This window comes from Tupaia chinensis, unplaced genomic scaffold (genome assembly GCF_000334495.1).
Source record: "Tupaia chinensis unplaced genomic scaffold, TupChi_1.0 Scaffold000311_2, whole genome shotgun sequence".
Taxonomy (NCBI): domain Eukaryota; kingdom Metazoa; phylum Chordata; class Mammalia; order Scandentia; family Tupaiidae; genus Tupaia; species Tupaia belangeri.
In genome coordinates, this window is record NW_006159803.1 from 8,022,948 (window position 1) to 8,032,853 (window position 9,906).

General features: G+C 54.4%; 1 protein-coding gene across 1 annotated transcript in view; it reads left to right on the forward strand.

The window, feature by feature from the left end:
• ANKK1 (ankyrin repeat and kinase domain containing 1) overlaps window positions 1–9,906 on the forward strand; it is a 13,860-nt gene that overhangs the window by 910 nt on the left and 3,044 nt on the right. The window contains 7 exon segments of the mRNA XM_006151058.1: window positions 6–153; window positions 6,114–6,172; window positions 6,175–6,407; window positions 7,816–7,946; window positions 8,154–8,224; window positions 8,850–8,999; window positions 9,645–9,763. Coding sequence (XP_006151120.1) covers window positions 6–153; window positions 6,114–6,172; window positions 6,175–6,407; window positions 7,816–7,946; window positions 8,154–8,224; window positions 8,850–8,999; window positions 9,645–9,763 — 911 coding nt within the window.

Below are 9,906 nucleotides of genomic sequence, written 5' to 3' on the forward strand. Positions count from 1 at the left end.
CGCCCTCCCCGTCTTCACTCGCGACGACTTCGAGGGCGACTGGCGCCGGGTGGCCAGCGGCGGCTTCGGCCAGGTGTTCCAGGCGCGGCACAAGCGCTGGCGGACCGAGTACGCCATTAAGTGGTCCCCCTGCCTCCAGCCGGACGCCAGCAGGTACCTCCCGCCCTGCTCCTCTCCTTTCTCGGGGGAGGAACGAGCTTTTAGCTCAGGGCCCTCCAGAGGAGAGGTGCTGGGGTGAGGCCCAGGGGTCCCTTCCGTGTTCCCAGACAGACAGCATCTGTGTCCGTCTGAAAAAAGGTGGGCACACGATCCCTGCTTGTGACACCAAGGGAGGGCAGAGGTGAGCGGCAGTCCCCGCAGAGACGCCTTAGTCCCATCTGACCTCCAAACCTGCCCTGCCTCCTAACTCCAGCGCCTGCTTCCCTGTGGGTGTTCTGAGAGACGTCTTCTCTTGGCAGGCCTCCGCCACCTCTGCCCACTCCAGGGCAGGGCTGGGCTCAGGGATCTTTAGGGAACCATGTCATCTCTTGCCATAGTCGTTGGGCGGATTCCTTCCCAGCCAGTGCCGGCTCAGGAGACTTGGGGAGGGAGACCAGGAGCCTGCTGGGCTGAGTGTGCAGGCCGCTCACACAGGTCCTACCGGGAGCCCAGGCTGCAGTCCCATGAGGTCTGGCCTTGCTTTTTCCCCCATTTTTTTTTCCCCAAAGTTTTTTTTTTCCCCCAATAAGGCATGTACGTTCCCCAGAGAGAGACAGAGAGACAGTGAGAGAGAAAGTGCGAAATCACCCACTGATGGGGGGATGGCCACACAGCAATTTCTTCTCCATTCACCTCCTGGGATTTTGGGCACACACACACCCAAGCCGCCAGGTCCAGGACTTGAACCATGGTCGGCCATGTGCAAGTCAGGGTCATAACTCCATGCCACCGGCTGGCTCCATTGCCCCCAACTTTCATCATAGCGTTGTGGCCAAGCGCAAGCCTTGTCTCCCTTTCCTCTTACTATTTTCCACTGCTCTCGCTTATCCCTGTCTTCCCCTGGGCCGGCCCCGCTCTGGTTCCCACTGGATTGTGTGTGCTCGCCATGTGCTTAACCTTTGCAGCCATGAAGGGACATTTGGGAGGTTACGTCTGAGCAGGATCCCAAGGCTCTTGGATGTCAGCCAGATGGCCTGGGGAGGGGCTTCTCCTACCGGCATCTCATCTCTGGCTCCCTCCATGCAGACTCTCCAGACACAGCCTCGGGCCCCACGCTCTAAGCCAGTCCCTTCTCGCAGGTCCCCACCACCTTTTGAACATCTGCCTGTTCGCAACATGTTATGTCAAGATTTGTCCAAATCATTTATAGCCTTCAGAAAAAAGAACGGAAGGAAGCAGGTGGCGTCCACCGGACTGTACTGTTATAGTGAGGATAACTGGGCCCCCGGCCTTCCCAGGTTCTGGGACTTCCCTGCTGGAATGTGATTAATGCCTGCTATGTGTGGAGTACTAGAGGACTTCCCTCTGTCCCCCGGGGATCTCTTCATTCATTCGTTCATGTACATGGCAGTTATTGCACTCCTCTCTGCAAGGGACCTGGGGTGTGACGATGAGTACAAAGTGTGGCTCTGCTCGCCCAGAGCTCGCAGCCTAAGGGGAAAAAGACATTAATCAGATAACCCCAGGGTAAAGGTAAGCACTACCCTGCCAAGTGCAAGAGGAGAGAGATTTAAGGCTCCGTGAGAGGTTGTTCGCAGAGTGTGACACAGGTCAGAAAAAGCATCCCTAAGAGAACTATGCCAGAGATGGGAGCTGAAAAATGTGTAAGTAGGTGAGGAGGAGAAAGATTTCTAGGAACGAGCAAAAGAATGTGCAAAGGGCCTGTGGCAGAGGGACCAGCAGGTGGTGTGGTGATTAATATGCTAGATCCCACATGGCTGTCTCTGTGGTTCAAGTCCCGGACTCAGCGGCACACCAGGCACAAGCGCGTGGGTGTCCAAATCCCGAGAAGAATGAAGGGGAAGGGACTGTGGCATGGCCATCCTCCTGGGGAATGATTTATCACTTTCCCTCTCTCTCTCTGTCTCCACTGAGCAGTGAGCACATATACCCTATGGCAAAAAAAATTAAAAAAAAAAAAAAAAAAAAAGACCTGTGGCAGGAACAGAGTGGCCAGGACAAGGATGGGGAAAGGCCGTCATGGCCGGAGTGAGGGAGTGAAGGGATCGTGGAAAGCCACCAGGGGGTCTGCAGCCAGGTGGGGGTGGCGAGGGGGAGGAGTCCATCAGATCTGCAGTGTGGACAATGGTGTGGAAGGGGTGGGTACCGGTCCTGTCAAGAGATGATCGGGGCCTAAATTGGGGTGTTGGCGGTGGGGAGAGAGTGAAAGGGATGGACTAAGCAATATTAAGGAGGTAAAAGCCCACCCGACTAGTTGCTGAATTGGCTGCGGGAGGCATGATGAGGAAGAGGGGTGTCAAGGTTAACCCCGTGTCTGACTTACCCTGAGGAACGGAGGGTGCGCTAGGATGTCCATGAGAGCAGGGGTCACGTCGGGTTTGTTCACTGCTCCAGCCCAGTGCCTGGCACACAGTTAGCATTCAGTAGATACTCATTGAACAGTGGGGTTCATAACAGAGGGACCGTGAAAAGAGGCCCGGGTCTGAGGAGGGAGAGCATAAATTGAACTTTGCACACACTGAGTTTCAGGAACCTTTTTTGGAGAGGTTTTCACTGTAAGGTGCGTGCGCTCACCAGACAGACAGAGAGAGACATAGAGACAGAAAGCAAGAAATCACCCCCCAGAGGGGATGGTCACGCCGCAATCCCTTCTCCTCCATTCTCCTCTCGGGATCTTGGGCATGCACGCACACGCACCCGGCGTGAGTTTTAAGCCACGGGGTCCGGGACGTGAACTGCGGTCGACTACGTGGGAGTCCAGCGACATAGCCATTACGCTAACTGCTGGTTCCCCAGAGTTTCAGGAGCCTTTAAACAGCCAAGAAGTATTGCTGATTTGATTTCATAGTATTACTGGAGCTAACAGCATCACGCTTTGTGAGTCGAGTGGTAATTGAAACCAGGGCACGGCTCGTTCTCAGCACTAAGTGAACAAAGTCAAGTCCCTGCCTTCATGGAATCCATACTGTAATAAAGGAAGATACTACATAGATAGATGATGGATGATAGAACTTTTACCTGTAGATCTTATAAGCACCTGATCGTCTCTTGGTTGAAACACCTAAGGAAAGTTGAGCAGTCTGATCTTCCAAGATAGGTTTGATCTAGAAATATTAATCCAGGGGCCAGCAGGTGGCATAGTGCTTAAGGTGCTGGATTCCCACATGGCTGACAACCCAACGGCTTGAGAAATCACACCGGGCCTGTGTGCGTGCATGCCCCAAATCCCAAGAGGAGAATGGAGGAGAAGGGATTGTAGGATAGCTATCCCCCCAGGGAGTGATTTCTTACTTTCCTTTTCTCTGCCTCTCTCTCTCTGGTAAGCGTATATACCCTATGGCAAAAACCTAAAAGAAAAAAGAAAAAGAAAAAAAAAAAAAAGAAAAGAAATAGCAATCTGCTAGCCATTGCAGTGGTGCCAGCGTTGAGATGGAGTTACAGATTTCCTATGGTCATGTCTGTGGAAGCTTTGCTCCCTAGGTGGGATTTGAGTCGAGGTTTGTGCAAATGAAGGGGCGAGCTGGGCGGACCTCTTGGGGAGTGGCCTTCTAGGGAGAGGGTACAGCTGAGCAAAGATTCTTCCTGGAACACCATGGCATGGAGGAACGGCGCGAGGCCTGTGTGGAGGGAACAGTTGCAGCGGGAGTGTGGTGGGCGATGAGGTCAGTGAGCCATGCCTGGGGGTGGGAGGAGGTCACGTAGGGCTTTGTTGAATATTACAAGAACCTGGGCCTTAACTAAGAGTGAGAAGAGAAGCATTGGAGGGCCCTGAGGAGGGCAGTGGCAGGGCTGTCACACACACTTTTTTTTTTTAGAGGTTTTTGCTGTAGGGCATGAAGAAAAAAGAAAGAACAAAAGAGGTGCCCACTGGAGAGAGTCGGAGACAGGGAGGGGGAAAGTGAGAATCTCCCCAAGGAGGAATGGGCACTCCACAATCCCTTCTCCATCCTCCTCCCCAAATCTTGAGCACAGACACACACATGCCCAGCATGATTTTCAAGCCAACGGATCTGAGACTTGAACCTCAGTTGGCCATGTGGGAGTCCAGCAACGTAACCACTATGCCATCTGTTGGCCCCAACACACACATCTTTAAAACATCACGCTGGCTGCTGGGTTGAGAATGGATTGTGTAAGGGAAGAGGGAGAAGCAGAAAAGCCATTGAGGAGGCTTGGGCCAAGATGTAAATGGGAGACGTGAGAAGTAGATTCTTCAAGACTTTGACGGTGGAGTTGACAGGATTTGCTGAGTTACTGGAAGAAAAAGGTCAAAGAAGACACCGAGGTCTTGTCTGAGGAGTTGGAGGTTGGAGGCCTCATTCACCGAGAGGAGGAAGGCTGAGGGAGGAGTGGGTATTGGGGGGGAATAAAGAGAATCACTTTAGACACGTGAACCATCAAATATTCTCCAGCTAGAGATGTTGAGATTGACAAGAGGAAGAATAGAGAGTGAGAGGAGAGGCCTAGGACCAAGCCCAGAAAATGAGCCTGCAGAGGAAGTGACCAGAAAGGGAGGGAGAAATCCGGCAGAAGGCTGACATGCAGCTGAGGTACGAGAGATGCAAGAACACAAGAGGCAGAGATCAGAACCGTTCGTACGCTGGAACCGGGGCTTGTACGTTGGACATAGCAACGGGGGACACGGGCCTCCTTAGCAAGAGGTGCGCAGTGAAGTACCGAGACCAAAAACGACAGGAAGATGGTGGGCCATGAGGAAGAGGAGAGGCAGCAGCAACACTTTCAAGGAGTCTGGGCGTGGCGGGGAATCACGCATGGCTGGTACTATTATTCCCATTGACAGTTTAGAACCTGAGACCCAGAGAGGCCTTGCCCCGGCCATGCAGATAAGTGGTGAGATTGGATTTAAAATCAGGGCCATGTGGCCCCCGGATCCCATGATTTTCTCACTTCCCAACAGATGTTGTTCTAGTTCCTAGGGACCCAAGAGGAAAAGAGGCAGCAGATTCACCTGCTGAGACCAATGAGAGTGGGAGGTTTTTCCTAGAGGTTGAGTTTTCCAGCTGGCTTCCCAGGGAGGCCCTGTGTTCCTCTGACTGCAGTGCCACCACGGCTCCACAAATACTGTGCTTTGAAAATGTTCTCCTCACTCCGCAGGCCCACCATCCCAAGACCATCTGTACCAATTTGCATATTTACTGCTCTGTGGGCACCTGCGGTGAAATGAGCGAGAGGGATTGAAAGTGCTTGCTTTGTAAGGCCTTCCCTAAGTCTTGGCTTCGGTGCAATTCAACGATGCGCCGTGCGGTACGTGGAAATGGACTGTGGGCAGGCCAGCGATGGATGGCTAGAGCTCACCCATCCAACGCAGTACTGTATGGCCATTACAGACCATGTTTCAGGAGAAAAACACAACGAAGAAGTGCCGTGTTCCACTTACTACGTGACGAAAAGAGAGGAGAGCAGGGTGAAAGGGAGGGAGAAAGGAGAAAAGCTACCTTGAAAACAGCCTACATCCTGCCGTATTAACCAAGAGCACCTCAAGAGGGTCGGGTTTCAGATGCTTTAATTTCCTCGCTTATAGCTCCCCATGGATTTCTACAAGGCATTTATATTACTTTCATCATCAAAGTGGCAATAAGTAATATTTTAAAGCAGAAGCATGAGCCATAATGATAGTTCTCCAGGGAAGATAAATATGGAAACAAATAGCTAGAATAGATGGCAGACTGTGACACGGGTCTTTGTGGCCACCTCTGCAGAGTGGGGCGGCTCCTATAGCTGCCAACTCCTTTGCTTCGTGCCTTGTCACTGCTGGTCACCCGCTGCCTCCAGAATGCCACTTCATGCTTCTCTTTCCTCCTCCGCTACCTTGCAAGCCTGTGGGTGTCTCTGGTCCCTCCAGCCCAGCATCACACCTAGTGTGTGTGTCGTGCTGGTTGCTCTACTTATCAATGGCTCACCCTCCTCCCTCTCTTGCTTTCCCCTCTCCATAGCTCCGATGTGAACTGCCTTATTGAAGAAGCAGCCAAGATGGAGAATATCAAGTTTCAGCACATGTGTCCATCTACGGAGTGTGCACGTGACCGCTGGGCATCGTGATGGAGTTCATGGCCAACGGCTCCCTGGAGAAGATGCTGCCCACTCACAGCCTCAGCTGGCAGCTCAAGTTCTGCATCATCCACAAGACCAGCTTGGCCATGAACTTCCTCCACAGTAGCAAGCCACCTCTGCTCCACCTGGACCTCAAGTCTGGCAACATCCTCCTGGACAGCAACGTGCACGTTCAGGTAGAGAACCCGTCAGCCCCTGGGCCTCTTCTCACTCTGGAGTCTCCTCCATGGGAGCAGGATTGTCTAGCTGCCCTACTGGCCTGCCAAGGGTTTTGGATAAATGCTGAAGGCAGGGTTACATTTAAAAACAGATGGGTAGGGACCAGCAGATGGCGTAATGGTTATGTCACTGGACTTTCATGTTGTCAAGCATGGTTCAAGTCCCAGACCTGGAGGCTTAAAACTAATGCCAGGCATGTGTGCATGCATGCCCAAAATCCCAAGAGAAAACTGGAAGAGAAGGTGTTGTGTCATGGCCATCTCCCCTAGAGGGTGATTTCTCGCTTTCTGTCTTTCTGTCTCTCTGGCGAGCCTTTGCCCTATTGCAAAAATCTCTCTTAAAATAAAAAAAAAGAGAGAGAGAAGTGGGTAAGCAGAGGATTTGGTGCATGAGGCAGGGTATCAGAGTACCTGCAATTACTCTCTTTGGGACTCAGTTCCATCTTCAAAGAGTAGAATGGACCCTATTCCTCTCATCCCTTGCTTTGGGTAGGGGTGTGTGTAAATGAGATAACCCCCAAGCATGGCCATTTTTTCTAGTTCCTAAAATATGCTGCATCCTCGTCTGCACCAGGACCTTTGCACATTCTGCTCTTCCCCTTCTCTTTATCTAGCAAAGTCCTATTCATATTCTAGCTCCTAGCTCAAATATCACCTCCTCAGGGAGGTCTTCCAAGTCTACCCCAATAGGCTTCTGTTGTGTATACCCTCACTGCACCCCCATCCCTTCATCTTGCTAGCCCCAACTGTACATATATAATCATTTGTGAGGCTCACATTGACTGCACCCCCTGTGTGAATAAGCACGTAGGAGGAGTGTGGTGGATGCTATGTCATCATTCGTATCTGCTGCCTGACCCTCAGTCCCCAGCCCAGTCGGCCCTCAGCAAATGGCCAATAGACGAGTGACCGACTCGATGGTTGGAGGCGAAGAGGGGGTAAATGCAGATGATGGAGGTGCTTCAGGCCTGCGGAGGCGGGATGAACTGGAGCTCACCGAAAACGGGGGCCCCCTCTCCCCGTGGCCCCTCCGGATAATAGCAACACCCGCCCAGTACTTGCCCCATTCCAGGCTCCGTCCTGACTGCTTTGAGCACACCGCCTCATTCCATGCTCATCGTAGTGCTGTGAGTGAGGTGCTCAGATCGTTTCCAGTTTCCAGATGAGGAAGCCAAGGCCCGAGGAGACCAGTAACTTGTCCAAGATCGTGCACGTAGGAAGTGGCAGAGCTGGGAGGCAGTGTGATAGGAGCTGCCTGCACGGGGGCGCTAGAATGGACAGACAGTCGGAGGGCTGAGAGGCCAAGGCGGTGTTCTGGAGGAGGCACTGCACAGGGAGCCCATCCTTTGCTCGGGCTTCCTCCCAGATCTCAGACTTCGGCCTGACCAAGTGGATGGAGCAGTCGACCCGGATGCAGTACATTGAGAGGTCGGCCCTGCGGGGCACGCTCAGCTACATCCCCCCTGAGGTGTTCCTGGAGAGTACAGGTGAGAGGGGGCTTAGCTCCCGCCACACGCCCCGGGGCAGTGGTCTGGTCCCCAGGGCCCAGAGTCAGGGTAGGATGGAGGAGGTCTGCCCATCCCTTTCTAGGAGGAGGAAGGGGAGGGGAGCGAGGCGGAGCCAGGAGGGAGAGGGTTTGCTGGGATTGTGTGGTCCTTAGGCGACCCTGGCGGGGTGACGTGGATCTCTGACAAAGTCACTCAGGGAGCATTTCCCCATCCGCAGCTTCGGGATTGTCATCTGGGAGCTCCTCACGCAGAAGAAACCGTACTCAGGTATCAGGTGGCTGTGGCTCTGTGTCCGGGGGTGGGGGGCAGGTCCCATCCAATGGGGTCCTGGAAGGAGCAATGGGAGGGCTGAGGCGGGGAGGGCAGAACGAGGGGCAGGCTTGTGTTGGGAAGCCGTGTTCTCCCTGCGGGATCCTACGCCCATCTACTGAGCTCCCTCCCCATACGCATCATAGCAAGAGAGAAGATGGAAGTCGGCCTGGACCGAACCCTGTGGTTCTAACCCTCTTGCCTCTGAAGTGCCCTTACCTGCCTTCTCCTGTCCCTACCCCCCCACCTAGATGCTAGGGAAATAGACTGTCAGGAAACTTGGGCAACCTTGGAACACTTAAATCAAAGCCGTTCCCAGGCCGTGGGTCAGGCCTGCTGCCCTGGACAGCAAAGGCCTGCAATGCGTGGTCATGTCCAGCCGTGACCCAGAGGTGCTGGAGCTGGACTGTAGAGACTCCGCTGCTCGAATCAGAGCAGCCGATTCACGTTGGTCCATGATCAGCTGCTTACTCACCAAGCACTGATGGAGCTCCTACTGTGTGCTTACCACGCTGCGGGATCCTCCAGCCCCACCCTGAGGCCCAGCCTTCCAGCACCCACACAGCCTGGGCCTCCTCCACAGGGTTCAACATGATGACCACCATTGTCCGAGTAGCCGCGGGTATGCGGCCCTCCCTGCAGCCTGTCTCCGATGAGTGGCCAGGCGAGGCCCAGCAGATGGTGGGCCTGATGAGGGGCTGCTGGGACCAGGACCCCAAGAACGGCTTTGCAGGTGCCGTTCCAGCCTCGGCTGCTCAGGAACAGGGGAGCTGGGTGGAGCCAGGAGGGAGAAGACTGGGCCCTAGGCCACTCCTGAGAGCTCTGCAGGGAGACACCTGCCGCACTAGGGCCTGGAGTGGCTCGTGAAGGCAGAGTCTGTACCTCAGGGCTGAGGTGATGGCGGGTGTGGGGAGGAATGGGGAGGAAGATGGGGGAGGTCTTTGTGCGTGCTAATGTGTGTCCCCGTGGGAGATGGAGTAGGGAACCCTCGTTGCCAGCAGGCAGCAGCCATGGGTCTGCTGCCAAGCTCCCCAGTTGGCCTCGGGTCCTTTCTGGGCTATGTGTCCTTATTTGTGTGTGTTCCCAGACCATGACATCATGGCCTAAACGGCTCTCCAACCTTTTAGGGACTGAAAACTCACGCATGTTGAGTTCGGAGATCATCCCCCACTCCCAGGGAAAGGGGTGTGATCCTCCGAGGGTCAGCGACTTGCCGAATGCGGGGCCAAGGCTGGGACCCAGGCTTCCTGCCTCCTGGTGTGCATGTATGGATATATGTGAGCCCAGAAATGGACTGGGGGGACACAGGAGCTGTCAGGGGTTCTAAAACAGGGAAGGGGCCTCATTCACCTCCTTTTCTCTCTCCCTCATGGAGCAGACGTCACAGTGGAGACAGACATGCTGCTGGCCCTGCTGCAGAGTGCTGTGGCTGACCCGGAGAGCAAGGCCCTGGCCAGGAAGGTGTCCTGTAAACCACCACTGCACCGGCCCCAGAAGGTGAGTGCAGCGGGCCAGGCAGGCCGGGCCACCGTGTTGGCTACGTGCAAGACACTGCCTTCACGTGCGAGTCATGCCTTGCATAAGGCCACCAGCTGAGAGGGCGAGCGGCGGCGGGAAGCTTGTCCCCTCCGTTTTGCTCG